This window comes from Rhinopithecus bieti, unplaced genomic scaffold, assembly GCF_001698545.2.
Source record: "Rhinopithecus bieti isolate Rb0 unplaced genomic scaffold, ASM169854v2 scaffold_19, whole genome shotgun sequence".
Lineage (NCBI taxonomy): Eukaryota > Metazoa > Chordata > Mammalia > Primates > Cercopithecidae > Rhinopithecus > Rhinopithecus bieti.
Genome location: NW_016803360.1, coordinates 3785714 through 3804788, shown reverse-complemented (window position 1 = coordinate 3804788; position 19075 = coordinate 3785714). Strand labels below are relative to the sequence as shown.

At 36.6% G+C, this 19075-nt stretch overlaps 1 protein-coding gene across 1 annotated transcript in view; it reads left to right on the top strand.

Annotated features, from left to right (window-relative positions):
* Positions 1-520: 520 nt before the first annotated feature.
* The window catches only part of TMEM244 (transmembrane protein 244), a 30353-nt gene continuing 11798 nt past the window's right edge, over positions 521-19075 (top strand). The window contains exons 1-4 of the mRNA XM_017879712.1: positions 521-551; positions 730-818; positions 15907-15992; positions 18139-18212. Coding sequence (XP_017735201.1) covers positions 786-818; positions 15907-15992; positions 18139-18212 — 193 coding nt within the window. The 5' untranslated portion in view covers positions 521-551; positions 730-785. The remainder of the gene's footprint in view (positions 552-729; positions 819-15906; positions 15993-18138; positions 18213-19075) is intronic.

Genomic DNA, 19075 nt, shown 5'->3' with positions numbered 1-19075 from the left:
GTACCCCATAAATACTATGGGTATATTGCTGTATTTCTATGTAATCACAGCAATTAAAGATAAAAATAAAAATAATAATAGAGTTGGTGCCAGTAAAAAGATGAGAGAATGAATTGTAAATGAAGGATTGGTTCTGGAGCCTCAGGACTCAGAGAGACACAGAGCTCCAATACTGCCTCCTGGCAGTTTCTGGAAAACATTCCACCCACTGTGCTGTGGCCATTATTTTAGAGTATGGGAATCCTTTTGTTTCCTAACAAAAAGTCATAATTTTTACATTTCTTTGTCATGATGTGAAAGGCACTGATGATTTCTTTCTCAGAACTCTGTGGCCCTTGTGAGTGAAACAGAGAAGACAGGCCATGCTTCAATATGAATGCAGCGGCATCCTTTGGAAACAGTCTCAAGACCTAACTGAAAACCAATGTTTCTAATTTAAGTATGAGACAGTAATTACTCATACAGCCAGAGAGGATTCCAAGTCCCTGCCTATTTGCAGCACTATCTAAAAACAATCAACTCATCTTTCAAATCTGACCAAACTACAAATGGTATGAGAACTCCGTCGTTTAATAAGGATGTTCATTTTGGCACTCAGCAGCTTACGCATGGCTCGCAGATGGCATCTGTCTCGTTTTGCGTAATCCAATCATCCTGCACTACTGCGTCTCACACTTAGTCTCCAGGAGTAATTGAAAAGCTCACGGTGACAATTGTGTCTTCTTCCAGATGTCATCGCTATAAGGAGTGGGGCTTTCATCACCTCCTTGACGTAGGATGTGTACATGGCTCTCCCGGTCAGAGTTGCTCCAAGCAAGGTAAAGAGAAATTACTTCTTTGCATTGCCTTTCAGTGGCTGCCTAGCACTTGTGTAAATGAATATGTTCTATAAATGGCCTCTCTGTCAGTGGGCAACTTGTTTCACTTTTGGCTGGGTACCATACAGAAAACATTCTGCTGCACGGCTTGCATCTTGTGGTAATAGGGCAATATAAAGGCACCCATGCCCAAGAAAGGATTCTAAAACATGTAAATAGTGGCGTTTAGAAGGCACTATTTTATTCAGAGGTAAGCTCTCTGGTATTAACACCTGCACGTCTGCTATCGTTTTCTGAAATCATGACAGTTTGTTCTCAATCTTTTTTCTTTCTTTCTTTCTTTCTTTTTTTTTTTTTTTTGCAGGGAGTGGATTTTATTTTTGTAACTTCTAAAGGGTGTGCAAAATTTTAAAGGCAAAGTATTGAAACATTTCAAGCTGTAGGTTTGTTAGTTTCTTTTCCCCCCCTGAGGCTAGTGTTAATAGTTGTGTTTTACTTCAGTGTAAAATACCCCTTAAAAAAAAAATCAAAGAATCTAAAACAAGGAAATATGCAAAGCCTCAAAGCAGCTGTGTAAATTCACACAGGCTTTAGGCCTATAACGAGCCAGGCTTCAGGGAATGATAGTGGAAATCAGATTTTTACTTAAAAATTAAATTACAATTACGAATGAGTGCTACATTCATTTTAGTAAAATATCAGCACCGTGTGTATTTCCTCAAGCTTTTTCTTTACACTGCCGTCATGACCACATATGTCATCAGTGAGTAATGTTGAGCATGACAACAGCTAAGAAAATTTTCAAGGTCAGTAAAACATTATTTCAGGAAAATATTTATTAAGAACATTTTAAGGGGTTTTAAATTTCATAATTTATGTATAGATTTGGGATTGAACTAGGAATAATAACTTCTGCTGAAGAGATAAAAATTAAAAGATAAAATCCTTTCTCTTAAGTAGCTTACACAAAGAATGGGGGTTCTATATTTAGTCGGGGCTTACACACACACACACACACACATTGCAGGGAAAATATCCAGATAGTTGCTGCAGTTCCTCACTATCTTAGAATTATCTGAGCTTCATGTGTAGAATTACAGCCTTAGAATATTAGAATAATAGTGAATATGTTTGAAATAGGTCGTTGATTATCTGGACTCTCATAATACATCCCTATAAGTTATGAGTTAACTCTTCTTTTAAGTGCTTGTTCACTGTCAGTATTATCAGCACAATAATTACCGATATGCTCATAAATTAATAGTAATAGCAAAAGTGACCATCTAGAGATAACTCGAATACTCAACAAACATTTATTGAGTGCATGCAATGTGCCAGGCATTGGGCTAATTAAATCCCCCCTATCTCTACACTTTAAATGAGAGAAAAGCTGACTCAAGGGAAAGAGTCATGGCCAAAGGCCATTTAACTAATTTGCTGTCTGGGAAAATAGCACAAGAACTGGGAAGAAAGCCCAAGTATGAGGACTGCTAAATTGTTCAGAATACAATGTATTCTACTCCTGTAGACGACAAGCTTCCTAACTATGTTAAACTAATGTAAACTTTCCTCTGTAAAACAAATGTTGTAAAAATCTCAGAAGCACAACACATGCCTGCATATCCTCAGGGCTGTTCACCCGAACTGGAGAATTTCATTCATTCAGGCAATTTCAGAGGGAACTACTTATCAGTAGGATGGATCCTTTGCTGTGATTCTACAGGTGAGAGAGTCATATCTCATGATTTCTCCAGGAATTGTCCAGAGAACTACAATGTAGGCTTTCCCATGGGGAGAAGAAAAAGAGAAAGTATATCTATTGAGCACATACAGTACTTAATGTTAAGAATTGTACACATGTTCGGAATACAAATCCCTTATGAAACTTTACCTGTAGATGAGTAGAGCGAAACTCAGAAAGTAAGCAGCCAATGTCACACACCTGCCAGTGATTCAGATCACTGGGGGAGAAACTCCAGCATATCTGACTTAGAGTCCACATACTTTATTAATAGACTACGGTTCCAGCCAGGTGCGGTGGCTCATGCTTGTAATCCCAGCGCTTTGGGAGGCCAACCTGGACAGATCACTTTAGGTCAGGAGTTCGATACCAGCCTGGTCAACATGGTAAAACCCCATCTCTACTAAAAATACAAAAATTACCTGGCTGTGGTGGTGCACACTTGTAGTCCCAGCTACTCAGGGAGGCTGAGGCAAGAGAATTCCTTGAAGCCAGGAGGCAGAGGTTACAGTGAGCTGAGATTGTGTCACTGTACTCCAACCTGGGTGACAAAGTAAGACTCTGTTTCAAAAAGAAAAAAAAGACTATGGTTCCTACTATAGTGGTCTTGTCTTCCATTATTTCTTTCCTTCCATCCATGATTATTATTCAAAATATATTTATGGAATACCTATGAAAGCCTGACCCATATTGTAGAGGCTGAAGAATTAAATGTGATCAAATCGGTATCTGTCTTTTAGAGACTGGAGAAAGAAATGTATACCTCCAAAAGTAGGTATGCTACAATACAAGCATAATCAGATCTATAAGACAAATATAATATTATGGAAGCAATAAAATAAAATAGAGATTGAGTCTGTCCTGCAGTGAGGGGTGGAGTGAGAAGATGGTATATGAGCCAGACCTAGTGAATATAGCTACTTGCTCTGTAAACAAGAGTGAAGCTATTGTAGGCAATGGGAACATTCTGCTTTGCAAAATCACACAAGGGCTTCCAGTTTCCATAGAATAAATGGAGAAGGCTATAGCAGAAGGACTAGGCCTAGTTTTCACAAAAGAATTCTCCTAAGTCTTCAAAGATCATATACTCCCAATGCTACTTAAATCTTTTTTGAGTATAGAAAAACAAGAAAAGCCACAAGGAAGTTTTATGAAACAAGAAATATATTGTCACCTAAACCATATGAGATAGTACAAAAAAATACTGTAGATCAATCTCACTTATGAATACAGAAGTAAAAATCTAAACGTATTAGCAAACAGAACCCAAAACTCATCATAAAATAAAACATCATGACCAAGTGACATTATTCCAAAACATAAGGATGGTTCAATATTAGGTAATCTACTAACATAATTTAGATGTTCATAAATCTAAGCAGAAAATCATACGATCATCTTCATTCATCTTCGTAGATGCTAAAACTGCCTTTGACAAAAATTGGCAATCGTTCCTGAACCATTCCTGATAAAAACTATTCCTGAATAAAATAAGAACTTTTTTCATCTGATCAGATATATAACTGAAATATATATATATAACCACACATGCACACACACGTTGCACTCCTAAAGCTGGTATATTACTTAATGGAGAATACTAGAGGCATTTACAGAAAGGCCAAGAACAAGGCAAGAATGTCCACTAACTCCACTACTATCTAAACATATGTTAGGGTTGGGCGCAGTAGCTCATGTCTATAATCCCAACACTTTGGGAGGCTGAGGCGGGTGGAGCACCTGAGGTCAGCAGTTCCAGACCAGCCTGGCCAACATGACAAAACCCCATCTCTACTAAAAATACAAAAAATTAGCTGGGCGTGGTGGCATGTGCCTGTAATCCCAGCTACTTGGGAGGCTAAGGCAGGAGAATTGCTTAAACCTGGGATATGGAGGTTGTGGTGAGCCAAGATCTCACCACTGCACTCCAGTCTGGGTGACAGAGTGAGACATACATCAAAAAAAAAAAAAAAAAAAAACATAATATAATTATATATATAATATATATATATATATATATATTATCATGATGTTAAATACTATCCATCAATTAGATCAGAAATAAATGAAAGAGCCATGAAATCCAAAACAATAATGAAAACACTAACACAATTTTTTAAATCAGTAAGGTAATAGATATTAAAATAACAAAAATCAGAAAGCCTTTCTACAAATAAACAATAGCTACGTTACGATAATGTAACGGAAGAGGAAAACTTCAGTTTATTAGTAGCAAAAAGAATTTTAATTTTAATCATAACAACAGGGAAGGAGTGTGTAAAATACTATAGTAAAATCTATATGAGAAAAAAATTAACATACTCCTGAAAAATACAAAAGTGGACTTGAATAAGTTTGGAAATTTTTCTTGTTTTTGAATGGTACTTGTAAACATAATAAAGCTATCATTTATTACCATCTTAATAAGTTTGGCATAATCTCAATAAAATAACAAAGTTGTTTTATGGAGCTAGTCAAGTAGATTTTGAAGTTTATATGAAAAAATAAAATAGCTATGAGAACCCTAAAGAAAAGAAAAAGGAGAGGTGACTAGCCTTACTAGATATTTTTTAAGCAGTTTTATTGAGGAATAAATTAAAATCCAAAAAGTGCACTTATTTAATGTATACAAGTTTATACATTTGAACGTTTGCAACACCTGTGAAACCATCACCATAATTAAGATAATAGACATATTTATCACCTCCACAGGTTTCCTTGTAAACGTTATAAAGTTTCCTTGTGCTCCTTTGATGGTTTCCTGTGTGTGCATGCATGTGTGGTAAGAACACTTAATGCAAGCTCTATCCTTTTAACAAATGCCTTGCCAGATATTAAAACATACTATAAAGTTTCTATAATTAAAACAGTGTGGTATTGATTCATGAGTAGATAGCTCAATGGAGGCGAATAGAAAGTTCACAAATAGACAAAAGTGTATATGAAAATGTAGTAATGAAAAAGACGATATCCCATTGGAATGTCATAAAGCAAGGAAGTATAAAAATGACGGCGATATGTAAAAAGAACACAGGTCGTATCTGGTAGGTGCTCAAATTGGTCAAACTTGGGATAATTTGAGCATCAACAGAAATCATGATGTTAATTAATTATGGCACACAGAAAACAAAAAAGACCATAATAAAAAATAAATGAATAAATAGTAAATACATAAATTAATAGGTAAGTTCAAGGGTAAGAAAGGAAATATCTTCATGGAAGAATATCTACTGAAATGCAGAAGAAAAAATAAAATAATAAAACCATCAGTTTACAATACCAACGTAAATAATTGATTCAGATGAGATATGTTGATGAATGGCTGAAAAGTTTTGGGGGAACCAGATATTTATATAGTCTCAAGTGTCACCCCACAGATTACTTATTAATTACAAATGATGAACAGTGCAGTGAAAATAGATCTAGTAGATATCACCTTTACCAAGTGATCAAACTGACCATCAGTAATAATGAAAGTCATATTTTGCATCTTCTCATAAGATACAATGGGAAATGCACAATATTACCTTTGTAGAGTTCTTCCCCAAAGAATCTGGTCATGAGGAAACCATCAGACAAATTCAGAGTAGGTTACTAAAGAGACATGGCAACCAAATGTAACATGTGAAAATATGATTGATTCCAGAATTCTCAGATTTTGAGAACAATAGAGGAAATCTGAATATAAACTCCTTATCAATAGTATTTTATATCTATGTAGGATTTATTGTGTGTAGTAATAGTTTTGAATTATAGGAGAATGTCCTTTTTCCTGCCTGTGAGAATTTGGGAAAAATACTTACTAAGTTCTTTGGAAATTTTGTCTTCACTTTCCGTCATTGAGAAATAAATGTATTATAATGTCACATTAGCTTGACACTATACCCCACCATCTTTAGCAAGGCTGTCTAGAACAATATGCATTTCATCCACCAGAATAAGTAATTCATTTTTTAAAAAAGAAAAATATCTTCACTAACTTGATAGAACAATAGTGTCTATGAAGTTTGGGTGTGTGTTTCTTTATTGTTAGTGAAGTAAAATATTACATTTGCTCATTTTAATTGGAAATTTGTCTCTTGCCCATTTTGCTCAGGAACCCACACCTGTGGCCGTCCCATGTGGAAATCCTGACTGAGGGGAAACTCTAGGACAGGTCTAGGTTTCTATTTGTTTCCTAGACCAGTTCCTATATCCTCAGTAGTTATTTCCATTGTAATCACCTGAGAGGTTTGTTAAAATGCAGTTACCAGCGTTAAGAATAATAACCTTTGTGAACCACTTAAAGGGCATGTATGTGGGCAGATGTTGAATATGAAGAGTCTGGACCATTGTGATTGTTCCTAGGAGCCTAGATCTTCATGAAACCTAGCTTATCTCTCTTCTGTGAGGTAGCTTTGCAATTACTTTTAGCAATTATGGATGCTTCTTGATTCACAATGGGATTATGCCCCAATAAACCTGTTGTAAAGTTGAAACATTGTTAAACTGAACCATTGTAAGTCAGACCAGCTGTAATCAGAACCACAAAGCTTTTTGTTCTGACCAGGATTCAATAAATTTTATATACAATTGTATATACAATTGTGACTCTTTAAGTGACTAGCTTTGTGAAAATCACTTAATTTCTCTGGGCCTCTGTTTTTTCATCTATAAAGAGGTGACTATAATCCTAACTCACATGTTTATTCAGATGAGTGAGCTCATCTAGACAAGCACACAGTAAAGAGTCATATAAATGTTAGGTATACTTGCTTGTTCTAATTATTTTCTGTGTGATTATTTTGTCTCTTCTTACCTCTTCCTTTTTATCCCCAGGAAGTCTGAAACAGTTTTGGGCAGAATGTCAACACCTGATAATTATCTCCTGAATGGTGACTCTCTCACTGTACAGTAAAGATTGCTTTTATCTGGGGTACTGTTCAGTGTGGCCTGGACTCTGACCAATCATAACTGATTCTACTTAAATAACCAGAATGTATGTAGAGCCATCCTTCTATTAATTCTAAAACTGTAACAATTCATCCAACAACTTATATTCTTTGAATACCTACTGTGTGCCAGGAACCACACCAGACACTACACATATATTAGTGAGCCAAATGGACACATCTCTTCCTCCCAGTCCCTTCTTAAATAAAATGAGGTAAGTAGCATAGAAAAAGTAGACACTGTATCTTTTAGCAATTACTTGCAGAACCATAAAATAATATCTAGAAGACATCCCACTAGGGTGTTATTAAATGCAACAACAAGAAAAACTCGAGAGCTAAATGAAGAGAGGTGGCTCTCAGCTTCAGGAGAGTGGAATGAATGTGAGCTTTTCCTTTTTGAATTATGCCCCATCGAGCCAGTGTAGAAATTGGCAAGTCAGTTAAGTGAGTTACACTGCTGAAGTACTCAGCTCCACTTAAGCTCTGAATCCTTAGGGATGCCACCTGCACATACTCATATTCTATCCAGGTTCCAGCCTAGCCCTAGCAAAGATAGTGCTCATGGTTTTGGGAGATTCTAAATGTGCAAATCAATAGCACTTTCCTCTATCCTTTTTTACATATGTCTAGCCTTTTCTTAATTTCAACTTATTAAAACTGCTTTAGTTTTTAGGGCAGTAGAAGGAAGGCTGGTATCAAAATATTTTGATCGAAAAAGATGACAAAGATGTAAAGACCAGTTGTAGCAGACCATTTTCTGAAAGCAACGTGTAAAAACATTCTTTACATCATAAACGTGCACATTTTGCAGACTGGTGCACATTTATTTCACTTTCAGAATAGGATTGTAAAACAAAAAAAGGTGGAAGCTTTTTAATAAAGAAGTTGCATTTATAATGATCTGTGTTTGAATATTATAAATCTTCAGACTAATGAGAGCTTTTTTGGGAGAAAAGAGAGTGTTAGGGAGCATACAGCAGAGAATAAGAAGTCAGGGGAACTTCTTGGAGGAAGTGAGGTATCAGTTTGGACCTGAAAAGATGAGTGGGAGTTAGTTTTCCAAAGAAAGGAGTCATTAATTCTAGATAGGGGGAGCAGCATTGAACTTTTCCAGATATAGGAAGTACTTAAGAATGGCTGGAGCACCAAAGAGGAGAGTGAACACAAAGGAAATAACAGGACCCACGGGTGACCTTCTTATATGCACAAGATAATTGTGAAATGTTCTTGTGTTTTCCTTTTCTACCAGTTCCTCCATTGGAGGTTATGTTGTGCCGGAGAATTAGATTTGGTGTATGGGAAAGCAATGAAGAGGAACATTCAATGCTGTGGGTGCTCGTTTGTTTTTTCAACTTCCAAAATGAGCTCCATCAATAGACTGGAAAGAGAATTCCAGAGGGAGCTTGAATAGGCTCTGCAGGGATCTGCCTGAGGAGCACCAGATCTTGAGGCAGATGGTGAGGAGGTGGCTGGGGGAGAGGCTGAGACTGGATTGCAAGTTGTGAGGCTTGTATGGAGAAGAGCTGGAGAAGGCAGGAGAAGGCTACCTAGAACGGTTTGTGGCTGGCGACAGGGCGCTAAAAGGAAGGTGAGGTACTGTTTGCAGACAAACCCCTCGTAGAGCCCTGTTAACCTGCTGTTACTGGGGGAAGGTGTGTTTCTCCTTGCCAGTAGGCATAGCTACCTGCCTCTTCATTGCCCTTGTATAGTCCAGCGGAACAACACGCCCTCTGGTCCCTGGGACTTTGCTGAGTCCATGGGACTTTGCTGAGTCCATGGACTTGCTCAGTGATCCTTTTCTCTTCATGCCAGCCCCATCTCAATGGGCCAGAGTACTTGTAAACCCCCTGAAACCGTATGTCCTTGACCCCAGAGGAACAAACACGGCGAAGTGCCAGCTTCTGTGCTCCGATGATAAAGATGGATTATACTTCCTGTCTGGCAGTGTTGTTGTGCGGATTAAAGGAGATAAGGTTTGCAAAGTGGCTAGCTTAGTGTCTCGCACATACAGGTATTAAGCAAAGGTTACCCCTTACCTTTTGAGGGATGTTCCTCAAAATTGTATTAATCAAAGCATGCTTTAAAAGTTTGTGAAGATGCTCACTCGTTGAATAAATTTATTGAAAAAATTCATATTTTTACCAAAAAAGTAATATATGCAAATTTAAATAAAATGGTATAATATATCCCATTTATCCCTCACCTAGCTTCAAAATTGTCAATTCCTATTCAATCTTGTTTCATCTTCATTTCCAGCTATTCTCTTATCTTTTTATTTGGAAACTAACCCAGACATCGTATTATTTCAACTGCAAACATGTCCTTATGCATCTTCAAAGACAACGACTTAGAAAAAAACACCATACCATTATCTTACCTTAAAAATGTAACAATAATTTTTTAACATTATTAAATATCCAGTCAAGTTTAAATAGCCAAATGTCTCATAAATGTCATAATTTTTAAAAGTTTATTTGATTCAGGATCCAAATATATTTAAAAACATAATAAAAAGTTTGGCAGTAGCCAAATATCTAGACAGCTACAAATTCTGAGTCGCCCATACTGGCTTTTCCTAGAGTGCAGCAATAATACTGTATCATAATAAAATAATGCTCCCTCATTTGGACCACATTATTAAGTGCTTTTACTTTGTTAATTCAATACAATTATTTTCCTAATCTCAACTTGACCACTAAATAAAGGTGTGTCCTTGGGCTATTCTCTCAACTTGTCTGAGTCACAGTTTTCATACTTTTAAAAACAGAGTGTTGAACTAAAATTGATTATTCATGCCAGGTGCAGTGACTCATACCTGCAATCCCAGCACTTTGGGAGGCTAAGACAGGCAGATCATTTGAATTCAGCAGTTTGAGACCACCCTGGCCAACATAGTAAAACCCCGTCTCTACTAAAAATACAAAAAATTTGCTGGGAGTGGTGGCGGACGCCTGTAATCCCAGCTACTCGGTAGGCTGAGGCAGGAGAATTGCTTGAGCCTGGGAGGTGGAGGTTGCAGTGAGCCAAGATCATGCCACGGCACTCCAGCCTAGGCGACAAAGCAAGACTCCTCTAAATAAAGAAATAAAGATTATTCAGCATGCTTTCATTGTGAACTTCTGGGTGGGGGCAGGACAGCACAGGGTTGAGAGGAAACATCCAGCAGATCTGGCCTGGAGCCCTGCCACATGTAGGCCACATGAGCTGGGATTAGTTCCTTAATCTCTCTTTGTCTCGGTTTCCAAGTCTGTGAAATGCAAATGAAAGCCAACCAAACCCAGAAAGTTTTTCCTGTATGCATATAGTGGTGCGGTACAGGGAAGGGTGAATTCAATGAGAAAATACAGTACAGTGATTGTCACATAGGAATCTTCAATAAATAGTCAATATAGTTAGGCTATCAACTGGGGCAGGGGATGAGGAGATGAGGCTGGAGGACAGGCAGAGGTGAGAAATGTCTTGTCCACTGTCCACACATGGAAATTTAGTACTTGAAATGCGGCTAGTCTGAATTGAGATGTCTTGCAAATAAATTACCTTTTGTACTTCTAAGATGTAGTAGGAACAAACAACATAAAATATCTCATTTTTAATGATTCATTTATGTCAAAATCGTAATATCTTGGATATATCGTGTTAAATAAATATTAAAATTAATTTTACCCTATCAAAATTTTTATAAATGTGGCTATTAAAAAATTTAAAATTACATATGTGGCTTGCATTGTATTTCTGCTGAACAGCACCGGGCTAGATTATGGATTACCATTCCAGCCATTTAGAACTGATAGGGCTCCCCTTATTGTCCAACCAATCAATAAAATTGGGTTGGAAAACTGGGAGATAGAGTCAACAGTTTCCTCTCCCTTAACCCCCACAAGTTATCCATTCTGTTTCCTTAATAGTTCACATACCTGTCCTCTTCTCCATTTCCATTGCAAACCCATTTAAATGCTTCCCGGACCTAATGACCCCTCTCTAGTCTATACTACTCCTTAAATCTTTCAGTCTCCCCAGGGCCTTCAGGGATATGCAAAATTCCTCATTAAGGTGTAAACTTCCCTTCACCTCTGACTTCAGCTCTTTAAACCTCGCCTACCAAAACTCCTCTGCATCAAGTTTGGCTTCACCCAGGTCTTTGCAAGTGCTTCTTGTGCCTATGGACACCCCTGCCACTGCTCCAGCTCATCATAGGTATAATAAGGGTTGAGTCAGAGCAGCACTTGAGTCTCAGCTCCACAATTTACTGTTAAATGTTCAGAAAGTTACAAGACTTCTCTGAGCCTCATTTTCTTCTCTCTGAAAAGGATTCTACCACTCAGAAGTTTTATAAGGATTAAATGAGGTAATGCAGATGTGATACCATAACTCAAGAAAACCTACAATAAATGTTGTCAAAGATTTTCTGGGGAATGTTCATGCCGCCTTCGCACACGTGCATGGAAGCACACAAACACACACACATAACCTACCCATTCTCTGCTGTTGTCTTGCTGGGCTTACATAGCACTCCATACCCTCCTCAATTATACCTCTTCTCTTTGTATTGTAGCCATTTCTTCACTCATTCTTGCCTCTAGATCAGTAGTTCTCAAAGTGTGGTAATAGGTACAGCTGATCCAGCATCAGCTGGGAACTTGTTATGAACACAAATTCCTGGAACCCATCCCAGAATTACCAAATCAGAAACTCTGGGACTTGGGCCCGGTAATCTGTGTTTTAACAGGACCTTAATGTAAGTCTGATGTTTGTACATTTGAGAACAACAGCTCAACTGCATCTCTATGGCTTGGACCACATCCAATTTACCTTGCATTGCCACCCCGCCCAGTAACAATTTGTCAAATGAAAAAGATGGAGGAATAAATCCCGATAATGATGTGAGGCCATAAAAGGATATAAAGCAGAGGAAGTCATGGTCTGATTGTTTTTTAGAAAATACTTACGTTCCATAGACTCTGTAGGGTGTAGATTCAAGGAAGAACATACTAAAAGCAAATGAATTTGCTTATGAGAAAAGTATTATTTGAAAATCTAGACTTATAATTCAGGTAGAAAATTAATTGTTTACAAAATTATGCCTTACTTTTCCAAATATTTCTTACAAATCATTTTAAAATATATTATTTTGATATTATATTTTATATTTAAGTGTTTTTTATAATTTGTTTCGCGAAGTGTATCTCTAGGTTAATAGTTGTCACCAAATATTGTCCTTCCTTTTAATTTAATTAAAAATGGTTTTCGCGAATGATCTTATGCAGATTTTTAGTTTATCTTTTGTCAAGGTTTTACGCTTGGGGTATGTAGTAAATCCTCTATGTTTGGACTTATACAAGGGAAATTTTAGAGTAAGTGAATGTATTAAAACATTAAAATGTTATTTAAATTTTAATATTAACAGAGATAAGAATAGTTTCATGGTTGAAAATACATGTTAGTATAGAGACTATATATTATTCATCTTATTTTGGATTGAAATGAAATAAAGCAATCATCTAGAAAGATCTAAAGGCTATTAATGCTCAAATTAAAAGAAAAACAATTGATATATCAATACATGGTAGGAAGAATAAAGCAAACCCAAAGACACATGACTCTTAAAAAAATTATAGTGCTGAAGAAGCTCCCAGCTGCTCCGTTTTACATATCCATCTCCCAGCAGCAAATTCTTATTCCAGCAGTTGGGGAAGAATTGAGCCAGTTGATGCATGGGCCTCAACTCAGGCAATACCTCCACACTTTCTTTTGACCTTCAAAGACTCTTTGCTACAAAATGAGGGCTTTTAGCTATTTCCGTATTGATTCCTTCCAAGTGGAAGATGTAGTTTCCTGCCCAACTCCTTCTTCCCTGCTAATAGAATTCCAATTTTTCTTTTATTGAGGCAGTAGGTGCCTGTCCCCGGAAGCGCAGTCATGATGTCATAAAGCTGCCATAGTAAACCCTTTTACTCTACCTGTGATTGTTCAGTAAGTGCACATGTGGCCCTGTGGCGGACAATGAGACATAATGGGAAGGCTGTTTGCAGCTTCTAGGAAGGATTTTTATTCTCTGATAAAAGAAAGACGGAGGAATAAATCCCGATAATGATGTGAGGCCATAAAAGGATATAAAGCAGAGGAAGTCATGGTCTGATTGTTTTTTAGAAAATACTTACGTTCCATAGACTCTGTAGGGTGTAGATGGGAAGAAGGTCTCTTTTGCACACATTCCTTTTAAAAAATCACGTTGTGTCAGCTATCATGGAACCACAGGCTATGCAGGTCTTAGGGAGAGAATGAGGAGCATGGATAGGAGGGGACCAAGGGTTGAGGAAGGAGAGACTGAAGGTCATAAGGGAAGAGAGATTAAGAGACTAGGAATGTGAAGGCCAGGCGCAGGGTGGCTCATGCCTGTAATCCCAGCACTTTGGGAGGCCGAGGCAGGCGAGTTTGAGACTAGCCTGGCCAACATGGAGAAACCCCGACTCTACTAAAAGTACAAAATTAACTGGGCTTGGTGGTGCATGCCTGTAATCCCAGCTACTAGGGAGGCTGAGGCAGGAGAATTGCTTGAACCTGGGAGACTGAGGTTGCGGTGAGCCGTGATAATGCCATTGCACTCCAGCCTGGGCAACAAGAGTGAAACTCTCTCTCAAAAAAAAAAAAAAAAAAACAAAAAACAGAGACAAGGAATGTGAGATCCTGAGGGTGAACTGGGGATGAGAATCAGGGAAGAGAGGTGAGACTTGGTGAGCAGGGCTGGGGGTGGACACAGGCAAAGAGTAGGGGGTGTTGAGGATGGTATGGGAGCAAGGGATGGGGAAGACTCTGAAGGTCCCAGAACCCTGGAGTCCTGTTTTCGCATGGCCCTCTCAGGCTTCACATCCTATCCATTTAAAAAGAGTTGGAAGAAGTAGGTTCTTGGTAGATCTGTAAATCTGGTCCATTCAGCCACTTGGTTGTGGTCTACTCTCTGCTAACTAGCTTCTCCTCTTGCCTCTAGCTGTGGGCTCCTTCTGTACCTAGGCAAGTGAAAATATGTGGTCAGTTTGGTGAATTGGTCATTCAAGTAAAATTAATAATAATCCTAAAGTGTTGGAGTGTGGATTAAGCAAAAATGGCTTTAAGATTCTAAAATAAAAGAATAAACTGAGTAAATTGAGCATTTCTCATGTGAAATGCTGCAACCTTTATTATAGTCATAAGGATGTCTTTGAAAAGGTTAATAGCGAAGTTTGGCACATTTTCGATTGTTTGTTGGCTTTTTAAGTATTTCTTCATGTGAATTGCCTATTTATATACTTTGTCCATTTTTCTATTGGTTCGTCTTTTTCTAACATTTGTGTGAGTTTATATATTATAGATATCAATCCTTTTCCTGTGATATATATTGCAAATATTTTCTCCCAACCTATTCCGTGGCATTTAAGCCTTTAATCCCCTTGAAATTTATTGTGGTGTCTGGTACAAGACTGGAATCTAATGGGATTTTTCTGTTTAAAAGCTAGACTATTTTCACAGGACCATTTGTCAAATAATCTTTCTGATTCTCATTAATCTGCAGTGCTTCTTTCTTAGGTCTCAGATGTGGAAGAGTCCATTTCAGGACCATCTATTGTGTTTTACCAAATTGCTCTGTAAATTCTTGTATAGAGGTTTAAGTATTGTGTTATTTATGTGGGGTTTTTAAAAATATTGTTTGGAATTTACCTGTTCTCATCTTTCTATAGGTTGATGCAAAAGTAACTGTGGTTCTTGCCATTATTATTATGATTGGCAAGATTATATTATTATCACAGCTGAGGTTTAGAGTCATTTTGTCAAGTTAAAATACAAATATTGGCATTTAGGAAGTTTGTTCCAGTGAATGGAGCGTAAGTGATATGGATTTGTATATTGCATTAATTCTTGGTGCAAATGTGTAAGATGGTAACTTCTTCAGCTAGCAACATTTTTAAAATATGTAGNTTTTTGGATTACACAGGGAAAATTTTATAGTAAGTGAATGCACTAAAAAATTAAAATGTTATTTGAATTTTAATATTAACAGAAATAAGAAAAGTTTAATGGTTGAAAATACATACTAATATAGAGACTATATATTATTCATCTTATTTTGGATCGAAATGAAAGCAATCATCTAGAAATATCTAGAGGCTATTATTGTTCAAATGAAAAGAAAAACTAACTGATTTCAATACATGGTAGGAAGGATAAACCAAACCCAAGACACATGACACTTAAGAAAATTATACCGCCGAAGAAGCTCCAAGATGGACACTTTGAAGTCCTTCCCATCCCATGGGTCCTTAAGCAATACAAGGCTAGTCAACACTACCTAGTAATCATTCATCATCTTTTGCCAAACTAGTTACCAAAGACCATGTGAAAAATCCCAGGCTCTTGGACCTCACACCTGTTTTCTCCACAGGTTGTTTTGCAGAAGCTTCTTCTATGTGTCATCCTGTTCTACACTGTGTACTACGTGTCCCTGAGCATGGGCTGTGTGTTGTTTGAGTAAGTAGCACATTGTCTTCAAACAGAATTAAAAAGCTAACATTGAATAGGAAAGACTTTTATAGTTAACGTTTCACATGTCTTTATGGATTAGAGGATGTGGATTTTTGTTTAAGACATAGTTTCTTACTTTTCTTTATTTTTTATTTTTTGGTAGAGATAAGGTCTCACTATGTTGCCTAGGTCTTGAACCCCTGGCCTCAAATGATCCTCCTGCCTTGGTCTCCCAAAGTGCTAGGATTACAGGCATGAGCCACTGCATCCAGCCTACTTTCATTATTTAAGTAAAAATAGGCAAATGTTCTATCTCTGAAAATGATAAAAGTAACAATCATGAAATGAAGTGGATAGAATCAGTTAGGACTGTTTCTCTTACCTCTTTGGAGGATGTTCATGGAAAGAAAGTGAACCCATTACTCCCTGGTCTGGTATTGAATCAGATAAGGCTTGAACAAGAAAGACGCTTAAAGATCATCCACATCCAATTTAAATAATTTCTGTTAGGTTGGAAATAGCTTTTGGGAGGCAAGAGACCCAAGTTCTTACTAACTTTCTGAATCATCTTGACCAAACCACAGTGTATCTCCTATTTCAGTGCCTTCGTTTGTCAAATGGAATAATCCAAAAAAGAGTTATTATGAGTACAAAATGGGATAATACATGTATTTTAATAGTATTGTTTTTATGTACGTGTAAAACATTATTTTTTCAGGTAATTTTTTTCTTGCTATGGTTGAGTTTTGTCTCTACAGATTTTGGCTGCCAATATATTGGTTGCCTTGAGATTCATTATGTGCATTTACAAATGATTTCTTAGAAATTGAGTGCTTACACAATTTAATTTTATTGTGCAAGCAAGGAATTCTCTTTCAATATGCAAATTAATACCAATATGCAACTATCAAAAAATAATGGTACCAGTGTTTGCAATGTAAAGAATGTTATTCAGCATGCTTGCAGGCAAGCCCATGGAGGAAGTATCTGGCGCTCACATGCAGCCTCAACCTTTTTGCTGGGACGGGAGATGGTGAGGCTATGCCTGGGGCAAGGAGAAGGCAAGACTGTAGGATTCTCTGAGCATTCAAGGGTTTGTAGTTAACATGAGTCAGAGGTGAGGAATTTGAAGTAATTAGATCTTAAAGCTTCAGGAGGCAGCAAACTGGTTGGCCAGCTGCACAGAGCTACAAACTTGGGTATAGTATAAAGTCCAGTTGTATGCTTTATAGACTCAAATTTTAGAACAGGAAGGGAACTCAGAGATTAATCTCTTCAATTTACAGATAGGAAATTGGAGCCCAGAAAGATTAGGTGACTTGCCCAAGTTCATGGTTATAGCACCACCAGGATTAGAACCTGTATCTTGTTGTTTTTCAAGCCTCCACTGTCTCCATGGTATTACGTTCTCCTTCCATGTTTGATGGCAGGAAATACTAAGATTCTAGCTGAGACATCACATAAAATTAAGTCCACTTGGTGGACAAAGTGGAACTTAATTGGACAAAGAAGACAATGTGGACAAAATGTTATTTGGCTGTCATCCAAGTCAGCCAGTTTTTAAAAACTCTTTCTTTTTAGCTCACTTCATTTTTTTCTGCTTAGCAAGTTTTTTTATATAAATGGTATCATATAATAGGTGTCATTTTATAACTTTTTTCAACATTACATTTCAAAAATATATCCATGATGAGATGTATTTAGCATTTAATTAATTTATTCTAACTGCTACAGTAGCTCACTTAATGTTAAAAAAATATGTTATAGCACCATTTGGGTGAACCTATTTTACATCTGTAGAACTACTGGTTTGGCCCTAAAGTGAGCTTACATTTTGTAGCTAGACATTGCCTTGTCCCTTGTCACCTTTTTTCCCTCTCACCTAATGATTGATCTGAAATTTTGCTGTAACTGTTACCACAATTTGTAATTCTAGCAAGAAGAGGGAGACGTTTGAGTCAGAAAAAAGTTCTATAGAGATTATTATCTTCACTGGTGATTTCTTCCCATTTCAGCCAGTTTTGAAATGTGCCATAATGTGGGTAAATCGAATAACTTATCCTTGTATGAGAATAGTAATATGCGTCGCTTTGATGTGCAGTTATGAACTGCTTCATCCAGAGTAAACTGTTTTCATTTATAACATCTTTAGGGTGCATGAGTTGGATGTCCTGGCACCATTTGATTTCAAAACAAATCCCTCATGGCTCAACATAAACTATAAAGGTAATTGTTTTAATTTAAAATTCTTATCAATTAGTGAACAAAATGCCACCAAAAATAAATTTTTTAATAAAAAAATTTTAAATATCACGCCTATCTCACAGTCATCTATGTATTTTATCTGACTTCAAAATTAATTAGGAAAAGTGCTATCAAAATTTTAAAGTTGTAATTGGAGATGGAATAAGATGGGATAAGTGGGAGAAAAGGAATGAGATTCTTATATACAATTTCTTTTCATTGTATTGGGGTGAATTTTTATTCATTATTTTTAAAGAAAAGGAAGATAATAACAACGTTGTTGATGTAGAAAAATATTTGTGAGATATAAATAGAAATTAAATACGGCAAAAGAGTTCATATATACGTATTTCATTTTTTGTAGATAAAGTAAAATACATGGTGTCATGATAAGAGTCTGGAGAATATGCAACAAATTGCCTATCTCCCATCTGGGAATGACAGAGAACCTTTCGTTTTCTACTTTGTACATTTCTGCTTGGTCCTTTTATTTTTCTTCCCAAAATAGTAATAGAACTTGTTGCAGAAGAAAAACAATAAGAAAGAATACAGCTAAGGCAAAAATTTATCTTTTAAATTTGGCATTTTTGTTGAATAGTTATTAATTAATATCTAATATGTTCATTACCCTTATTTACTTAATAATCACACCTATGTACTTGAAATATGTAAAATATTCTTGTTTTCAGGGCTTCTTCATGATGAGTTTCCTCCATCTTTAGAAAAGTAAATTTTAATATGTTCTATCATAAAATAAAACATTAATTAATGAAAGTTTAGAAAATATCTACAAACAGAAAAGAGAAAAGTAAAATAAATCATGTACTTACATTCTATATACAGTA